The sequence below is a fragment of the Anopheles arabiensis genome, chromosome 2 (assembly GCF_016920715.1).
Source record: "Anopheles arabiensis isolate DONGOLA chromosome 2, AaraD3, whole genome shotgun sequence".
Classification (NCBI taxonomy): Eukaryota; Metazoa; Arthropoda; class Insecta; order Diptera; family Culicidae; genus Anopheles; species Anopheles arabiensis.
Window position 1 is genome coordinate 100,661,080 of NC_053517.1, and position 20,389 is coordinate 100,681,468.

The 20,389-nt window shown below is 44.6% G+C and overlaps 2 protein-coding genes across 4 annotated transcripts; one reads left to right on the forward strand and one right to left on the reverse strand.

The window, feature by feature from the left end:
• Positions 1–138: 138 nt before the first annotated feature.
• On the reverse strand, positions 139–9,037 carry LOC120896556 (JNK-interacting protein 1). Of its 2 annotated transcripts, none has more exons than XM_040300752.1 (5): positions 8,519–9,037; positions 5,469–6,052; positions 4,651–5,393; positions 3,087–3,271; positions 139–3,005 (listed from the first exon to the last, which is right to left on the reverse strand). In XM_040300752.1, the coding sequence occupies exons 1-5, from the start codon at positions 8,599–8,601 to the stop codon at positions 2,933–2,935; spliced, it is 1,668 nt and encodes a 555-aa protein (XP_040156686.1). In that variant the 5' UTR covers positions 8,602–9,037; the 3' UTR covers positions 139–2,932. The 2 variants fall into 2 exon arrangements, with proteins under 2 accessions (XP_040156686.1, XP_040156688.1); XM_040300754.1 differs by lacking the exon at positions 8,519–9,037 and adding an exon at positions 7,984–8,042.
• A 92-nt stretch (positions 9,038–9,129) lies between these two features.
• Positions 9,130–19,092, forward strand: LOC120896557 (tryptophan 5-hydroxylase 1). Of its 2 annotated transcripts, none has more exons than XM_040300755.1 (8): positions 9,130–13,774; positions 16,609–16,933; positions 16,996–17,161; positions 17,277–17,327; positions 17,627–17,908; positions 17,981–18,340; positions 18,406–18,622; positions 18,688–19,092. In XM_040300755.1, the coding sequence occupies exons 1-8, from the start codon at positions 13,634–13,636 to the stop codon at positions 18,760–18,762; spliced, it is 1,617 nt and encodes a 538-aa protein (XP_040156689.1). In that variant the 5' UTR covers positions 9,130–13,633; the 3' UTR covers positions 18,763–19,092. The 2 variants fall into 2 exon arrangements, with proteins under 2 accessions (XP_040156689.1, XP_040156690.1); XM_040300756.1 differs by lacking the exon at positions 9,130–13,774 and adding an exon at positions 13,951–14,240.
• Positions 19,093–20,389: the final 1,297 nt, after the last annotated feature.

Sequence of the window (20,389 nt, forward strand, 5' to 3'; positions counted from 1 at the left end):
CATTATAGGCTTGCTTCGCATCTTCTTCTTTCTTTTCTTCTTCTACTTCTTCTTCTTCATCATCTTCTTCCTTTTCTTCTTTTCTTCTTCTTATTATTCCTTTTCTTCTCCTTCTTCTTCTTATTCTTCTTCTTCTCCTTTTCTTAGCATTCGCTATCATCTCCCAGGCCCTTAGACAAAACATACATTGCACTTTAACGCTCATCTTTGCTTGGCGTTCGATCTACTTAAGGGGCAGAATTGCCACCTAAAGGATCAACACTCACACAAACGCAGCTAACGGATACAAAGACACTTTTCCTCCATCGACATTCCCTCCTTCCCTGATATCTTTCCAGCAACTGACTCTCCTCTTTCTCTTTCTCTCTTTCTCTCTCTCTCTCTCTCTCTCTCTCTCTCTCTATCTCTCTATCTCTCTCTCCCTCTCCCCCTCTCTCGTACTCTCGCTATTTCACGAAAATTTCCACTTCCATTGGTTGTGCAATTAGAAAGTTCATTTGTTTCTTCTGTTTTGTGTTGTTCCTGTTGGTTACGTGCCTTTTCTATTTGCTGCTGTTGGTATGCTTTGCACGAAAAAGACCGTATTATTCAACCACAGGCGCTTGCAAATACAGGCTTACGTTGCTATATGTATGCATGTATGTATGTATATGTATAGATCCATTAATCAGTGTGTGTTTTGTTTCATAGTGTTAGTTTTAGTAGCTGCTTCCCGTGCTTCCATCGTTCTAATGTTATTGTTCCAGATTGTGTTTGCTAGGAGGAGAGTTACAAGATTAACAAGTTTTTATTGCATGTTTTTTTTCTCCCGGCGCTTCAACTTAAGCCGGCATGGTTTTTGCGTAATGAATGCGCCACTGTGTGTACTGTTTAAGTTGTGTAAATGCTTCGCAATTTATATACCTTTGGTGTGTGTGTGTGTTGTGTTTATGTTGTGTACAATGTTAATAAGTGTGCATTGCCGCTCCGGAAATGAGTACAGTAGAACGACAACGGCACGATTTTCTTTTCTTTTGTTATCGATTAGAGTTTCTTATGTTGGTTTTTGTTCCTTTTTTGTGTATTTTTTGTTTTGTTTTGTTCACCTTCTCTTTACCTCTTAACGTGTTACTACTTCTTAGTTGCTTTGTTTTGTTTTTGTTTTTCATTATGTTTTCTTTTTGTTTTGTAGAGTATTGTTAGCTGTGATGCCTGTGAGAAGCGGATGTACGATTTAACTATAGTAAATGTTGTATTTTGCCTGGTTCCTTCGTTCCCTGCGGCCCCAAAACGCGCGAAATCACTGCTAAAGCTTTCCTGCGACTCTGCACAACTCTTGCCCTACTCTAGCTGCTTTGTTCGTTCGTTCTGTGTAAAGAGTGTAAAGTAAAGAGTTGGGAGAGAAAAAACCTCCAAAATCAAAACACACGCAACACCAACCGACTGCCTAGAAAGGGGCGGCTTGTAACGTTCGCTTCGCGTATAGTTTTGTGTGTGGGTAGGACTTTTGGAAGTTTAAAGTCACCGGGAGATCTTTAGATTTGTTTTTCCACAAACACAACATAGGGAAAGAGAGTTATTTTTTGGTTTGTTTTGAATTTTGCAAATTTGCCTCTAAACGCTGCTCTAAAACGTGTTGTTACCCAGCGGCACTGCCAATAGGAGTTTGCGTTAGTTTTGTCTTGCATGGAAGAAAAGCGACTATATCTTACACGAAGCATTAGATTTTTCACGTTTCATATACTTTGTATTCGATCATTCCTAAGCCTTTTCATTTTTTTTGTATTTATTATATCATTTTCTTTTCATTTCTTAACTTTCTCTCTCTCTCTCTCTCTCTCTCTCTCTTTCTGTGCTATAAATATAGAGTTTGCTTTTCCTTCTCTTAACAGCATTCCATCCATTTCACGAGCGTGTATGTGAGTAGTAGTGTTAGATCAGCATTGAATGAAGTATATTGTTACTAATATCGCTTGCATTAGTTTCAGGTTTTGTATGTTTGTTTTTTTTCTCGTCTTGCTTTTCGATTATCTATCTTTCGCGATGACAAGTTTCTTCCATTTTAACTACCAGTATGTACAGAGAACTAAACATGCTGAAAGAGCAAAGAGCAGAAGAAGATGATGATAAACTGTTTGTGTGTTAGCTTTCAAAAACTCGAAACAGTATAGAGTTAAGGAAAAGTTGTAACCATCTTGCCCGTTCTACCAGGTTCAAGTACCTTGCCTGGTGTTCATGTACCTAATGCTGTTTTTTGATAGAAAGTTAACATGAGCTGCAGCTCCGCCAAAAACCGAGAGAGCCACCGTGCCCTACTCGTCCTCCGTTGTGCATTTACCTACATACGTCGTATAATTTGCCGTAGAAAAAGCGAAAAAGTCTGCTCAAACTATGCCTTTCCGGAAAAAACCGTTACAAATGTGCTACAAAGCCACATATGAAGTATTGGGGAGGGGTTACGGAAAGCGTGCGATTAAACGTCTACACTCTGGTCGACACTGCTTCTCGGTCACTAAAACAGCCAATTTGAGAGTAGCGCCAATGGAACGGCAAAAAAGCGCGATCGAAAAGCATGCCCATACTCTACATACGCACTCCCAACACTACACACAGGGTAAAACATAAACAACATAATGCTAACTAACGAAGCACACCATCCCCACTGGCGGGAAGCAGGGATTGTGAGACTCTCGTCTCGGCTGCTTTCTAACATTGAGATACTTTTCTTTGGTTTTGCATTGGTTTTCATGATTTCTTTAATAGCTAAACTGAAGGCCCCTTATGAGCAATGTCGAAGGGCTGATACTACTACTACTAAAACTGTACAAAAAAGCTTGACGGGTTGAAGAATGTCTAACTGAAAGGAAAACCCTCGGGAGTGCAAGAGTGAAAGAAAGTTTGCTCCTTGGCGGTGGATCCAAGCCCAGTTCTAGTTGCAATCTCGCTGGCTCGCTTAGTCTATGTAGATGTCCTCTATCGGATATGCCGTCTCTATGAACTTCTGGTAGAATCTCTGAAAAGCTCGCCTGAGAAGATACGCGGACGGATCATGGTGTTAGCAACAATCAATAGATCTTCCTTTGCCGTTCACAGATTGTCCAACTTACCCGACCGCCTCCGCAACCGGGCGGGTCGACTCGGTACCCTGGAACACGTGGCACGCGAACCGCTGCACCGTCGGATGCTTCGTGATGAAGCCGATGTAGCGATGATCCCTCGGGTGAAACGCACAGAACGACACGTTCTTCAGCGAGTAGAAGTAGTCTATGCAAGGGCCTTTGGATTTTTTGTTCTGCAAAGGGAGGAAGAAAAACCAACATACAAATTAGCTCCAAAAAACGTAACAATAATGTCGTGATGTCATGAGAGTGTCTAAACTTTTGAGCGCTACTAATGTACACATTTTTATTGCAGACCCGCTGCTGTTTCTTAACGCTCGATAAGCGGCTTTACCATGTGGAACTTATTTATCACCTAATTGTATCGACACACATACTAATGTGTAGTTTCTAATCCACACTAGTGGTGTGCTCTCTAGAGCGCATCGAAGACTTCAATCCGACTCCAGTTATTGTTATTCCGATTGCAACTCCGGCAAAATCTGTTTCACTAGTTTCGCCCGGAGTCACCGGGAGTCATCGGGAGGCGTCCGGAGTCGTTCGGAGTCGCCCGGAGTTGGCCTAAATCGGAGTAAGAGATGAACTTCCTGTTCTCAAAATATTGCACTGGCCGTCCTAGGATTACTTCAGACGACTCCATATGACTCCAGATGATTCCGGACGATACTGGATGACTCCAGATGACTCTAACTCCTGACACCTCAATATGACTCCGGACTACACCTGATGACTCCGGAATACTCCGAACGATACTGAATGACTCCGGATGACTCTAACTCCGGACAATTCCGAACGATACTGAATTACTCCAGATGACTCTAACTCCGGACAACTCCGGCTGACTCTGACCAACTCCGGACGACTTCGAAAGACCCCGGACGATACTGGATGACTCCGGATGACTCTAACTCCGGACAACTCTGGCCGACTCTGGCCAACTTCGTACGACTTCGGATGACTCCGGACGACTCGATATGACTCCGGACGACACCCGATGACTCCGAAAAACTCCGGACGATACTGGATGACTCCGGATGACTCTAACTCCGGACAACTGTGGCCGAATCTGGCCAACTCCGTAAGATTTCGGATCACTCCAGATGACTTCAGATGATTCCAGATGTTTCCGAACGATACTGGATGCCTCCGGATGACTCTAACTCCGGACAACTCCATATGACTCCGGACGATACTGGATGATTCCGGATGGTTCTAACTCCAGACAAGTCTGGCCGACTCTGGCCAACTCTGGACGACTTTGGATGACTCGGGACGTCTCCAGATGACTCCGGACGACACCGGATGACTCCGACTCGGGATAACTCTAAACAGCTCCAGATAATTCTGGGCGGAACTACCTTCCGGATTTGGTTCCAAAATTTTCGGAGTCGGTTCGAAGCCGACTCTGGAATTTTGCCAACTTTGCCCATCACTAATTCACATGTATAATACTGCGGCCTGTCGTGTTATCATGCCTCAAAATGACTCAAATTGCATGCCTCTTGCACGCGCTTTTGAAAGACTCAAACACACACACGCACAACATACTCACCCGCGATCGATCCACCATCCTCAGGCCCTGGTCCGAGATCTCCAGTATGCACGGCTGCGCCTTGGGCGACTCCGTCCCATTGCCGACAATTTTCCGCACCGCCTGGCAGACGACGCCCGTACCCTTGTGGGCCATCGTTTCGACCGAGCCGAGGTACCCGAGCAGATACCGTTCGCGCTTCATCTCGACCGAGGTCGGATCGAAATCGTTGTAATCCAGATCGACGGCGTACGCCGAGGGAAATATACCCTGCCGCCCGGTGCGCAGATTGACGCCCTCGCACCACAGATCTTCCGCCTCCTTCTGCACGTAGATCGGGTCGCCGATCTCGATCTCGATCTCATCGTGGTGCCGCGGGATGAACTTGTGCAGGGCCCGGTGCGTCGCCTCCAGCATCTCCAGCTGGCTGTACGGGACGCCACCGTACGGCGGGGGAAACGGGGACGTCACCGGCGACACCGGCTGCACTGGCGGTGGGGACATGCTCTTGTAGTCGTTCGGCGAGTGGGCCGTACTGTGCCCGCTGTCCACGTCGCCCAGGCTCTGCAACCGTTCCGAGTCCGGGCTGGAGTCCTCGTCCAGCAGGTAGCTGCATTTGAGCGCGAGCAGCGAGCTCTGCTTGAAGAAGGTCGTGCCGGGCTGGTGGTGATGCGATGCCGGGTAGTGATGCGGTGCCCTTCGGCTGCTGGCACTCAGCTCGTCCGCCAGTGACGTTTGGCCGGCGAGCAGCTGAAGCACGGAAGCTGTAAAATTTTGCAAAAGTGTATGTTAAACTAACGAATCGAGTTCACAACTGGGTAGGTGGCACGGGGACTTACATTTACGATTTTTCGGAATCTCCGGCAGCTTGCGCCTTCGCCGCTCGACCTGTCCCGGGATCCAGGGCAGCGAGCTGGTCCTTGCTAGCTGGGAGCTGCTGCTGTTCGTCGTGGTGGTTGCATCACTCGTCACGGAAGCACCGCCGGCCCCAGCCTGACCCAAGTTCACCGCCGAAGGATGCTGCTGGGAATGCGCGTCTACGTCAGCCGTACCTTTCCCGTCGACCGTGTGTGGCGTAAGGTGCAGCTGCAGCAAGCTTTCCGGCCCAGAACCAGGCGCCGTCGTTGCCGTCACCACCAGCAGCTCATCGTCACCATCGGAACCGTCCGAAGGCTTCCGGTGCGTCGTTACGACCGTCCGCAACCCATCGCCAAGCTCGTCGTCCTCGCCGGTGCTGCTGCTGCCACTGCTGATCGTGCTAATCGTCTGGATGAGCTGCTGCGTCTTGCTCGGCGTTCCCTTCAGCACTGAGTCGACCGTCGTGCCGGTGTCGCTCGCCGACAGTGGCCCATCCTCTTCGTGGTCCGACGAGGCGTCGCTCTTGGAGGAGGGCGTATCGTCCAGATCTAAATCTGCCACCAAGCTGCAAACGAGAAGCACACAGTGTAATTAGTTTAGTGCGAGAGAGAGAGAGATCTGCTGCTCCAGTCGGCTGCAATCGAGGTGGAAAATTTGTTTGCTAAATCGCATTAAAAGTGTCCTCCTCAAAAGCCAATCTAATGGGAAGATGTGCAGTTGACCCCATTGCTTTTGGGTCGATTTCAATTGTCTGGCTGCTGCCAGCGACACGAACCCGGAGGCTTCTTTTTTAATAGACTCCAGCACTGTCCAAAATGTCAGGTTCGTAGTCGAGTCGAGCGTGAAAAATGGAGACCCGAAAGGAGCAACAAAAAAACGCCGATTGGAGCCGTTTTGGGTAGGATACCGCATCCCATAAAGACCTCCGCCCCCCGGGGTAAGAGTATTGATCGGATTTTATCTTCCGCTTGTGACATCACTGTGGGTAAGTGTGTGTGTTTTTCTTTTCATTTTTTCCATTCTATCTCACATCCATGTCCATCCATCTTGCAGGCAACCGTGTCCGTTCTTTCTTCAACGCAATTATTTCGACGCCGGCATCGTAAAGCCATCGTGCGATGATCTTGGATCCAAGGGAGGAAAGACCTCTACGTCCATTGCACAACTTGCTTCCTAATGAAGGTTTATTGGAAGAAGACACACACACACACCCACCATCCGGAGACGAAATTCGATTAACTTTAGCACCCTTAGCACTGGCTGTTTGTTAAGAGCGTTACGCGGAAAAATAATGCCCCCCAAGGACGCGAGCCCAATGTACCCCAAGAATGATGGTTCCGGGCCGGAGGGCTTCTGTTCTGTGTCACTCGCATGTGTGTGATTGACGACAATTGACAGAAAACAGTTGCTTATGTTGCAAGAAAAAGCATAAAAGAGCTCTAATTGATTGTTGTCTCTTTCGGTTCGGAGTGAAATAAATGCAACATTAAACTGAAGCAGGATGACTTACAATGTTGATGCAGAAACCGCTTTCCCTGCCTGCACAACCTATGACCTTCCACCGTAGCCGGCTGTCCACTTGGACCCTATTTGTTGATTAAAAACCCCCTGAGCACTAGCACCAGCGAGTGTCAAACGTGACTCATTAGCAGACACAGGGAAAGCAAGCTGCAAGTGCACGTGCACGTCCTCCGCTTTCTCACTCATTAACCTTCCCGTGTGCCATTTACATACAAAAGCGAGTGAGTGGACGAAGTAAGCAACATGAAGTAGCAAAAAGTAAGCAAGGAAAGTGCAGTTTGTGTGTTTGACAAGGCCTTTCTCTTCGCTGGCGAAGGTGCGTGTGGCGATGGTGACACGCTTCTTCTATTTCTATGCCCATTTGCAAGGGGCCTCCTCATCGTCAGGCAAGTCATCTCTTACTTATGCCTCATCATAAAGAGTGCGCTGTTGTATTATTCTCTCCGGGTCTAGTTGCTGTTTTTTTTACAACTGTCCGAAGCATCCCGTCTAAATACAGCAAGGCGGATGTCACACAGAACGGTACCCCGGAAGGCCAACGCTGAAGGCATTATTAAAGGCATCCTTTTCATCCCAACACGGGTCTTTCTTTTCTCTTTTTTTTTGAAGTACAAAAAAAAAGGATAAAAGAGAGAAATGTAAATAGTTTGCGTCATGCAGAGGATGTAGAAGGATGAGAAGTAGGAAAGAGCGAGGCTATTTTTAGTCAACTTCGTTCACAAATCACAACGGATCATGTCCACGAATAAGAGTAGGCCTTGGACTAACGCGGCGCTTGCCCATCCGTTGCCAATATGAGATGCGAACAACATGACAACATGACACGAGCGGATGGCCTTTTGCACGTCAAGTGTCGAAATCTTTGCACGCTCAATAAAAGGCAAAAACATCCTCAAGGAAATTAACGCACACACACACACGGACACACGGACGCGAATACACCTGTGGTGAAGAAGAGTAGGCGACGACACGTACACAAAGCGGGCAGATGTTATTGCATCCATCAGCGCTCGGCCCAGGCAACTGATACGCAAAACTTCGGCCCAAAGAGGGGATTTTTCCGCATCCGTCACACGGTTTCTTTATGCATCATCATGTCGCCCCGTCGTACACCTTTGCCTTGCCCCCCATACGCTCCTTTTGCCGCACCGTGTGTCAAGGATGGGGCAAATGGCGTGCCGCTGGGTTTCCTTTGCTTATTCCAGGCAATGGACTGATTTGAAGCACACAATCACACACACACACACACATACGTTTTGCTTTTCCAGATATGCACACACACACACACACACAAGGACGGCGGAAACCAAGAGGGGAGGAGAAATAAGGCCACAGCTCCGTCGTCACCTTCAACCGTTGAGTGGAAGTTTAACAAGGTGCAAGGAAATTATAGGCTCTGGGTAATTCGGTTTATTTTCCTTCGTTGCTCCACACCGCCCCACTTCCTGTCTAATCGCTTCCTTGTAACATGTAGCACACACACACACACACACATACAGACTTTACTTACGAGTAGAACGGTGCGGGAGCCTTTCGGAACGTTGGCAACGCGTCCAGATTTTGACGGAGCTCCTCAAACTCCGTGTCGGCCATGGTGGAAGGTGGGTAGTGTGTAAATTATACCAAGCTGGACACACTATCGAACACGGGCACACACGAACTCTGGTCGTTGGGTAATATTTTGCTACACACACACAATCACACACACTCTTCAGGAGTGAAAAACGATAAAGCCTGGCACACTAGATCGAGCCATCGGAGCGCAAGCGATTTGCAAGCGATTTTCACCAAACACCAACACACCCTGTTTCAGCTTCTTGGCAGCAGCACCACGGAGGGGGACTCTTCCAACAAAAAAAAATCCCCCACTGGTCGAGTCCCTGCTGTTGCTCCCCCTCCCACTTGCTGCGGGGAGTGTGGCCGCAGCAAACCAAACCACTGGACACAATTTCTGGCACAATTAATCGGGACAAACTTCAGACAAAGTTCTACTAGTGCGCGAGGCTGTACATCTTCGACGTGTGATGGCCGCACTATCTACTCTCTGCAGGACGAGCAAGCCCTCACGCAATAATAGGCTCTCGCTCTTTTGCGTGTGTACCTGCGCGCTCTCTCTCTCTTTCTCTTCCTCTCCCAAACTAGAAACGTTTGACGTTTTCCAAACGCACCATCATTTTCCACAGTTCCCCCGTTCGTAGTAGAAGAAGCCCCGCGAGTGGTAACAGTCCACAAAACTCATGCGATAGAAAAACAGAGCAAAAGAAAGATAGAAAGAGAGGGCTAGAAAGCGAGAGAGATTATCCCTGCTGGTGGTGACGTTTTTTCCACACCTTGTAGGCAGGAGCGAAAGGGAGCGAAGCGTTTTTTGCAAGGATTTTCCCGTGCGCCGCCGAAGTTGAGAGTGAGAGTGTTTTGGTGCTGCCCTCCGGTAAACCACCATGTGCCAGGCGCGCCGTTTGCGTATCGATTATGGCATCGCGGCAAAGGGGAATGCTGCGCACATGCGCAGCATGTCGGTTTGAGCGTTTCTAATCCTTCGTCCAGGGCAGGAATGGTGTGCAAGGGATTTGTTTTTGAGAGACCTGGACGAGTGTCAGGTGACGGATGACTGGTTTTATGGGACGTTTGCTTGTTTTGAATGGGGTAAAGATGTTGAAGTTTGTCACGGACGATGACGTAAATTGGGGTTTGAATTTGGGCGCAGATAGTCGTTGCTATAAATATGGTATCATTTTGAATTTGAATTTATGATACTCAGTTAAGTGACAAATAGCATTCGATACTTTATTTATCAAATATCAAGGAAGATGGAGACTTGCGATTTGTACTTCTGGAACCTCCTTACAGAAAAAAACTCAGGTCCGCATGGTCTTAGTCTATTGATATCTTTTACAATAATGAACATCGCAATTTGTAAAGGTAATGTCCGATTAACAAGCTACTTGATGTTATAATAGTTACATTTTAACGTTAGAAGTATTACAAGTGTGAGCAAAGAATTTCTTTTTCTAAAAGAAGAAGACTTTTAAATTCTGATCCCATAGCGGTACAAGGCCGGATCCTGAATCCGTATTTGCTGTGGTGCTGATCTTCCATTCGTATTGGTCTTGGATCCAAACCATTATATTCTGATTCTGAGTCCATATCAGTCTAAGAACCGGTACCCAAGCCATATCGATGTTAGGACTTATCCTCTAGACCCTATTGGAACTATTTCTGGGCGAATATCGATTCTGTGGCTGATACTGATCCCTGCTGACTGTGAAACTGATCTTGAACCTATGCCGTTCTTGATACAAATTTCATTAGGCTCCAGGAAGGTATTTCAAACACATACCCTTTTACGATATAGATTCTAGAAACTCTAGAGTAGATGATAGAAACCGATCTAGAAGCTGATTCTAATCATCTACTACTCCTAAAACCTACTACCAGTCCTATAACCTACAACCAGTCCTGATCCTAGATGCCGAACACATACCATTTCTGGATGTGATCTCGAACCAATACCTACTCTGTGTATCAGTTTTTATGCAAATCTGTTCTACAACTAATCCCAAGTCCATAGCTGTTGTGGAATTGTTTCTAAACTAAACCCGTTCTCAGAATTATTCAAGGAACTGCAAAGCCCGATTGATTCTCTTAGTATTCTCTTGATAAATCCAATCTAAAAACATGACTTGGAAAGGCCTCAGTCATGGGATGAAACGCATACTAGTGCTGTTCCTGAACTGATATATGTGCAAAAATGAACTCGAAAATGAACATATTAAAACATCATTAATTCATTTTACAAATATCTCGTTTATAAGACTAAAATCTTCCAGTTAGAAATGATTCTAAACCGAATGATCAACATTCATCTTTCCAATTTTCATTATTCACAAGCGTTTATAACAGTTCACATAGTGCCAATAGTGCCTAGAGCTGCTAAAGTCCTTCTAGCAATGTTGAAGTGGAAATTTTGACAATTATTGTAGGTCTTTCTTACGGTCCTACTTTTCGATGACTTAAGTTCCTGCTGTTAAACTCCAGGGATTTAGAATGATTTGCAAAGTTTTATATAAAATCCTGAAACGTCATGCATGAAGCGTCCCAACGATCGTGTCTCATTTGCTCTATATGTGACAGTCATCTGTGCATGATGTGGCAGCTAGCGCGTGTTAAACAGTCATTGAACGGAACATTGGAGGTCTCGTTACTCTGATTAATTTGTGCGTTTTGGGAAAACCGTTCACAAGTCTTGTTGGAAATAGGCTACAAATTCTGTAGTGCAAATCAGTTGCTTTGTTTCTCTTACATCATCAAGCCAACCAAGGGTTTTGATGAAAGATTTACATCTCTAAGCCGCTTGTAATGTTTCTTAGTATGAGAAGTTGAAAATTCTCTCCAACAAAGCGTAAAAGAGGTCCGTTTTTTATAAAGAACGCCTTTCAGTTTACATATCCAGCTTGGTAGCATTCAAGGATCATCAATCAATGAGGGGTTCGTTAAGAAACCTTTCTTTCCTCACTTAAACGGACAAGGCATAACGGCAAGGCTCGCCAACCAGTTGATTCCGCACGAAATAGTGAACCACATCTACACAGCCCCAGCTTGATGAATATATTCATGAATTAGCGTTTATCGCACGTCCTACGCGTTCCTCACGACTATCGCGGAACGATCCACCAAGAAGTCGTTACATTAAGTGCATCCACTGGATACTGAACAGTGTGAACGGGCGGTAGGAAAGGGAACGGAGTTTATCTCCTGCTCCTGTCAAATCAAAGTCGTCGATCGATCTCACACCCTAAAGCCAACCTGTCGCTGACGCTGAGCAGGAAAGAAATCAGTAAAATCAACTCGCAATCTCTCAGTGCGCTTTTCCTTTCCTAAGATACCGTCCTTGGACGGTATTTCCAATCGTCAGTCTCGAATAGCTTCCCTCTATTCAAACACCCGTACCAAAGCACCCGAAGCAGGAAGCAGAAATCAAACCGATCTGGGGATGGGCAAAGAACAAAACCCACAGACCCAAACACCGCTGACTGACGGACGGGCCTTGTGCCACAGGGCTACGGTTTTATTTTCCCAACACGCTTCTCCACTTTTCCGCTTTCCGTGCTCTGTGTGTTCACAAACAAACCCCACACACCAACCAGAAGATTCAGTCAGCAACAAGTGGAAATGTGTGACTAGGCAGCAGTAGCAGCATTGTAACATGGTTTTCCCTTATCATCACTATCATTATCCACTGCCCGGGCTCCACACATGCTCTCAACTCTCTCCCCTGTGGATCCTTTTATTTTGCAAAGGCAAGCGATTGAAGCGTGTCTTGTGTTTGTCTGCCTTTTCCTTTGGCAAAGTGCACGCTTGTGGTCGTTTAAGTGCGCTTCAGGGTTCCGTTCTTCAAAGCGGCCGCTGCTCCAGTGTCTTCCCTTTTCACAGCACGGAAGCATGGAACGATAGCTGCGAAATTAACCAAAAACCAACGACCCTTACACCCATTCAAACTGTGGGAGAAAAGAAAAAAAGGGTCAGCAAAACGCTTCTTTAGTATAAGTTAAAAGTCACCGAAGAGCAGCACAATAGTGAGAAGAAATTAATTCTACACTCCGTTCGCGGTGACGCAGATGCTGCCGGACCGAAACTCCTCGAGAACCTCGGCGTGACGGTTATGTTGCCTCGCTGGGAGGACTGGACGAAAGGGAAGCAAATGTTCCCGTTCCCTTTTGGCTATCCTGCTCCATGCGTGTGTGCGAGAGTGAACGTACGAGTTCTAAGAATAAATGGCGCCAGGCAATGGGGAACAAATAGTGATTTTATACAGAATGGCTGACGGTAAGTACTCGAGCCGGTAGATAAACACTCGAGGGCTCGGGAGATGAGATTCGGTTTCTTTTTTACTCCTAGTCCGCTGGTTTCACTGTTGCGGTCTTGTTGCTGGGTGGATGATTTACAATGTTGGTGCCAGTTATTCAACACCAGGGAGGGAAGGAAGAAGGCAAGAGGCCTGTGTAATGTCTATCTAGTAGCGATAGGTTGAAAGGGGTTTTAGTTATAGAATTAGATACATTTTACCATTCAATGTCTGAGTTCTTTCTTCAGTTTCAGTCAGTTTTAAAACCTCATAAACGCAACTTCCCTCAACAAATTGATCAATATCCACAAGGCACAATTAAACGTCTTGGATCGTTCATTTTATTGTTTTCCACCTTAATGACAGCAATTTCAATACATCCGAACAGTTTACTGCAAGTCGCTCAGCACTCACAAAACGTTCACACCAGAAATGTTGATAAGTTTGTCCCAACGGTAGTGAACGATTCCATCATTCGTCATTATTTTGCCTTCGATGCCTCAATGCCTCCATATCCTCGGCTCATCATAATCAACCGCTCGAAGCTGCTCACCGCCCACCCATTGCTCGACTCATCCACCCATCCTTTCCAGCAACAAACACAAGAACGAAAACCAGCATAAAATCACCTCGACGATAAAGTTTAGATTATTCCTGACATTATCGTGATTCAGCCAATCGTGGTGGTGGTGGTGGTGGTACGCCGTTGGGAGTAGTGCAAAATTTTCTTAAGGACCGTCCGATGGGAAAGAACATCGAACCGGCACATCCATCGTGCACAGGATGAGGATGAGTAGAAAAAACACACACTGTAAACGGTTGGGATATCACTTGGGAAGGGAAGCGGACGATTTTATGCTGGTTTCGTTCCGAACGTGCTCCGAAGGAGGGAACTGGAAGGGTGTGCTGACTGAGAATGAATCGGTAAGCAAAGCTAGAATATATATATGTCTCTACACCACATTCCCCCCCTCTTGACTTGTGTGCCTACAAACAGGCCGACCCCAATCCCCACCCAATTGGGATGCTTCTTTCTGCGTAGGATGGCGGCAGAATCCTGCCACCGTTTGGGGCAGAAGGTATAAAAGCGCCATTAGTGATTGGAAAGCTCACCAGTTGATACGAGTGCGTCGTTCGTGCTGTGTCGTCGTTATTCGCAGGGCACATTGGCCACTGTTTTCTGGGGTTGCTGCAGTGAACGTTTCTGTTTGTCAACGGGATTTGTGAAGTGCAATAAGTGTTTTCGGTTGGACTTTTTTCCCCCTCTCAGGTGTGCAAAACGATGAGTGGCTCCGGCAAAGGATTATTGGGATTATGGCTGTACCATAGCGGCGATCAGGAGTGGGCCGTTAAGGAAGGCAGCCCGTTACATCGGCGGAAGGAATTTGCTGTAATTATCGCTTCCTCATAAGTGTTTGTATGTTGTTAAAACTGACCCAAAAACAGAGACATTTGGTGCATTTTTTGAAGACTCTTGGCGAAGCTTTCTGAAGGATTAAGTGTGCTAAAGTGTGTTGGTGTGATCTGTGATACTCTGGAAAGGAGCAATATGATCATAACTGTATGAACGTTACCTCTAGACTTTTTTGGCTTTTTTATCATAAGTGATGGTTTGTGTGATTAATTCTCCATAGTTTTCATTTTATAATCTACGTCGAAGAGAAATGTGAAGAAATGAAACAGTTAACTTCTTACGGTGTTTATGCGCAACAGGTGTTTGCTAGGAAGACTTCGTGAAAGATATTGAAATGATACGATATCTACAAGAAATCGTAAATTAGTGGAGATTGACTTTATCTTTCCTCGTATTAACCTGCCTAGAAAATAAGTTTTTGTATAAATTTATACAAATTAGCTTTAAATCACAACTTTTTCAGTTGACAAACGAGCCATCCTTCAACAGTAATTTTGTGAATAGTTTAAAATTTGACTGCACTCTACTCTACTGTCCTATTTGATACTGATGCTCGTGAACAGTTACGAGTATTCCGACGGTAGATGAAAGCGGAGTTAGTTTGTCTGTAATGTGTTACAAAACAAGGGCAAGTGAAACAAATACAACACAAACATTTTTGTTTGTTGTGAGCTGTCTAACATAATACGCTAAAAACAGTATTATATTGAGCCTACTTTTAGCTTTTTCAGCTTTTTCTCAGAATTTATAAATTGAAGTCAGAAATAATATGTATTGATAACTACATGTTATGCTGAAAACCAGTCTAAAGAGGACTTGCAAGGAAAAGTCTTATATTTCTTTAGGATTGTCTCTGTTAGGCCTTACAATGTAACTATCATAACGGAATCCAAATTTAAATTGCAGTTCACGTTTATTAACAGTCGTTGCCACGAAATTTTGGCCATAAGGCATCAATTTTTAACAGTACGCATCAATTTATTACTCTAACGCATCTATTTTTGTCTGCAGGTCAATTTTTTGCTCTTGTAGGAATCATTTTGATTTTACAAATATGAAAACTGTTTTCAAACATTATAAAAATTACACAAAAAACTTAGTAATTAGATTGTCTATATGAAAAATACCTTGTCTCCAGACATGGCTTACACACGATTTTTTTCCACTTCAATAAAACTTCCATACCTGGCATACATATTGTTATATTTCATATTCTCTGAATGAAACTAAGAACTTAATTTTAATAGTTTTGGATATTACATTTTCAGACATTATAAACCGATTGACTTGCAGTGAAATTTGATGGCATAGAGTCAATCGGATAGAGATTGACATAGAGACATAGAGCATAGAGAGATGCCTTTGAGGCAAAAATTGTGAAACTTTGTAAAAAATTGGCACGTTAAGATCGTTTTTAGACCTGCTATATTTTATTGAATATTTTTCAGAATATGGCATATCGTACATCAAAAGAAAGGATATTCAAATCCCCGAATATTTAAAACATATTGAAATACTTAACTAAATGCATTTCCTTGTAATTCCCTGCTGACCATTATGTTTGTGCCTTGAACAAAGCGGAGATTTACATGGAAATGCGTTTAATTTATAAATAAAAAAAGGTCCTTTCTTTTGCTGTACGAAAAGCAATATTCTATATTCAATATATTAAAAAAACTCAAAATTTTCACACTCAATTTCATTTCAATTCATTTGTTCAATTTCACTAGGGGCTCTAACGCGTGCTTTAGAGACAAAAATATGTGAGTTGGAGTCAAAAGATTAGCGGCAACGACTGTATACCCGTTTTTTTTAATATTTTAAAATCAAAAGTTTAGCACTATTGTGCTACCTGGTGGATCTGTGACATTTACATTATATGTGTGTTTCTTCAGAATATCAAAACAATCCAAGAACATATCTTCAACCTCGCTTAATGTAACAAACTTAAAAAAAAGCTTAGCATGAGCTTATTTTAATTATTGTTAAACGTTCTCTGTGAATTAATTACTTCTCATTCAAAAGCTGAGGTAAAAACAACCTCAAATGATACGAATTGAAACTCACCCAGAATGATTGAGAGAAATTAGTGTGCACCCACAAATATTTGCTGTGCTGTAGTCAACTATGAAACGAATTTATAAATGGAATAGATTAATCTGCAACAAGGCATTTTATCGAGGAAAAAACAAAAATTATATGAATATTTCCCATTGCATACCTTCAGGCGCATTCAAATACTGGCCAATTTTCTTATGCATACTTTCAACCAAATGTTAGTTCTTACTTGAGACGCGTTCAACCGAATGTAACGACCCTATCTGTATCACCCCCAACAACACAGAAATCGGCCGACCACAGCAATGGCAACGAGCGCAACGGATCCGACCGGACGTCCATCATCTTCACGCTGAAGAACCAAATCGGTGGTTTGGCCAGTGCGCTGCGCGTGTTCCAGGAGCTCGGCATCAACGTCCTACACGTGGAGCTGAACAAAAGCGGCGAAATGTGCGACAGTGCGGACGTCCTGGTCGACATCGAGTGTGATGCCAACCGGCTCGAGCAGGTGCTGCGACTGCTAAAGCGCGAAGTGCAGTCGGTTAACTACGCCGCCCAGATTAGCAGCGATGGACCACCGCCGACGCCACTGTCCGCTTGTGGTAGTTTCGGTAAGTGAGTTGGACGTTTCTAGCATGTTCTAGCTTAACGATGTAAGCTACTTGGGCGACAGATTTCGGCGAGATGCATTGGTTCCCGCGGAAGATATCCGACCTGGACCGGGCGCAGAACGTGCTGATGTATGGCAGCGAGCTGGATGCGGACCATCCTGGGTTTAAGGATCCGGTGTACCGCAAGCGCCGAGAGCAGTTTGCGGCCATTGCCAACTCCTACAAGCAGTAAGTATGCCGTTCGGTTGGAAGGGAGAATTTTTGCTTCCAGACCATATTATTTTCTAATCATGAAACTCTTGCTCTTTTTTCCTATTGTTCCTTGTCCTCGGACACCAAACAGTGGCAGTCCCATCCCGAGAGTTCAGTACACACCGGAGGAAATCAAAACCTGGTAAATTAGATTTACACTTTGCCAATGACTTTGCATATCACTCCCCACTTGCTTAAGGCATCGATCGAGCCACTGAAAAGAACACACCGGAAACTCTCGACATCCTGTCGAAAGGGACGTTAGCTCCAAACGGATGGGTGTAATCAATCCAGTGCTACGTCTAACGAGTGTCCCATTCAAACGGGTTAATTAAGTTACGCCCAAGAACTCATCTTTCCTATTAAGACGCCTTTAGGATCCTTGTGGTTGTTTTGGTGACGTGCTAAACCTTTTTCCCTTCCCGTTTCTTTCCGTTAAAGGGGTACGGTGTTCCGTGAGCTGCACAAGCTCTACATCAAGCACGCCGTGCCGGAGTATCTGGAGAACTGGCCCGAGCTGGTGAAGTACTGCGGCTACCGGGAGGACAATCTGCCCCAGCTGCAGGACATCAACGTGTTTCTGAAGCGCAAAACTGGCTTCCAGATCCGCCCCGTGGCCGGTTACCTCTCACCGCGCGACTTCCTGTCCGGGTTGGCGTTCCGGGTGTTCCACTGCACCCAGTACATCCGCCACTCGTCCGATCCGTTCTACACGCCCGAACCGTAAATTGAAATTTCGAATTATACAGTGTTTCTGATTGGGTGCGTGTATAATTTGAAATTTTGTATTTCCAGCGACTGCTGTCACGAGCTGCTCGGGCATATGCCGCTCCTAGCCAACTCGAGCTTTGCGCAGTTCTCGCAGGAGATTGGGCTCGCTTCGCTCGGTGCGTCCGAGGAGGATATTAACAAGCTGGCGACGCTGTACTTCTTCACGGTCGAGTTTGGGCTGTGCCGTCAGCAAGATGGCAGCTTTAAGGTGTTTGGGGCCGGGTTGCTTTCGTCGGTGGCGGAGCTGCAGCACGCAATCACCACGACGGATAAGATCAAGCGGTTCGATCCGGAGGTGACGTGCCAGGAGGAGTGCATCATCACAGCGTACCAGAACGCGTACTACTACACGGACTCGTTCGAGGAGGCAAAGGAGAAGATGAGGTGATGCGAGAGAGTTGGTGTTGTATTTCTTCTCTTATTAAGAGCATTTCCGTCGCTTTGTACAGGGCTTATGCGGACACCATTCAGCGCCCGTTCGGCGTGCGGTACAATCCGTACACGCAAACGGTGGAGGTGCTGAGCAATGCGAAGAAGATCACGGCCGTCGTGAGTGAGCTGCGCGGTGATCTGAGCATTGTTTCGTCCGCCCTGAAGAAGGTGTCCGCGATGGATGAAAACCTGGACGTGGAAAAGATTGAGAAGCTGCTGTCGAGCAGTTTGCATGTGAGTGTATGAAAATCAGTACTTCAGTGCTTTATGGTTTTACTAAATGCTTGCTCTAATTGAAGGTGTGCGATAAAACACTTAATCCGGAAGAACCCGACGGACCCGAGCAGACTTCAAGTACACCCAATAAAGAGTAAAAACGCTTAAAGGGAACTCGAGAAGAAACAATAGTTCGTCCTGCAGGCTGCAACACGTTTACACAAAATGTACAATAATAGACAGTGGTGAAATGTGGCAAGGAGGAGGTTGGTGGGCGACTCAGAGCGTTGCCGTAATTCGATTGCCGTCTCTTGCAAAATGACTCAAATTTCCTTAACTATACAATCAACGAATGCGCAGTGGTTGTTGGGCAACATTCTGTGAAAGTAAAGATAATCTATATGTCATTAGATGTGAACTGTAAAATAACTCTTACCCGTTTCTGTACAATCCTATGAATAAAATGCGTAAAGCAACAAGTTGAGAAAAAAGGCAATTGCAGGGTTGTTGTTTCAATTGTTTGCACTCATTTTAAACATCCAGAGAAAAATGTCAAACGCATGTTGCAAATTAAGTTTTTGTGCATCAAGATCATTATGGTTTGCTTTGTAAGATTGATTCGATTACAAAATTTCTGAAATGTTTTTGTACAAATGATCCAACTGAAGGTGATAAATAGCTATAGTTATTAAATTGAAAAATGTTTGCACTTGGCATCCGTAGTACATTTCATGCAAAAAATTACTTTCATTCGACCAGTTTGTCCATTTCCTGATCGATTTAAAAGTGAAGAAACTTATTATTAAGACAGTATTTTCCTTACCTTCAATTTGAACACTTTACTGTAAAATTATACATATTTACATGGATTTTCATGCTGAGATTCAAATTTCATAGGGTGATCGCATCGTGATCTCAGCGTACAATTCGGTAGATGCATCGGCTCCTACAAAGCAGGAAAACATCGATTCCCAACCGGGTCTGCATTCACCTTGAGCCTGAAATTGAGCATAATCAGTGTCCAAAAGTCTTTCATTGTTGTGATATTACAGGGTTTTTCTTAAGTCAGTTTCAAGCTCGATTGAGTTTGACAGTTCTTTGTTATGTGTTGAAAATCATGTGTTGAAATTGAAATTTCATGTTGAAGCAAATACACCATTTGACAGCTGTTGAAAAACATCTTGGAAGCGGTGAATAACAATGTTTACATTCGAAACTGACTTGGAAAACCCTATATTGCCTGGCATCAAAGAGATCAGTTAAAATAGAAGTAAAACATATAAAAACAAAGAATAGCTCAACAGTAGTCAAAAATAATTACTTAATAAATATTGTATTTTTAAAATTTTAACAGAAATTTCCGTTAAACTGTTGTGTGCCTTCAAACATTTTTAAACTGTTCCACCAACTGTTATACATGTCTCCACCTCGCGACAGTAAGCTTTTTCGAACAGCAGAACCTTTTCTAAAGAAAAGCATGCATCTGCTCGAATAATTGCTAAGCACGGGGTGCGCTTTTGCGTGCAAAGCTTTCGTTTGTAGTTCATTTCAATTTCAACATTCGAGCAGTTGTTGATTGAGGTTTTTTGAAGTTATTGATGCGGTGCAGTTTTAACAGCCGTGAAATTGATGGATGATGGAATTGATGGAAAGCAGATACAATATCAGTTCATGCTACTATAACACTAGAATCTATTTTTCAGTGTTTCAAAACTAGCAATAAGACTCGTTCATACACAAATAAAGAGGCTTGAAATATATAATAACTTCAACAGATTTCTCCAA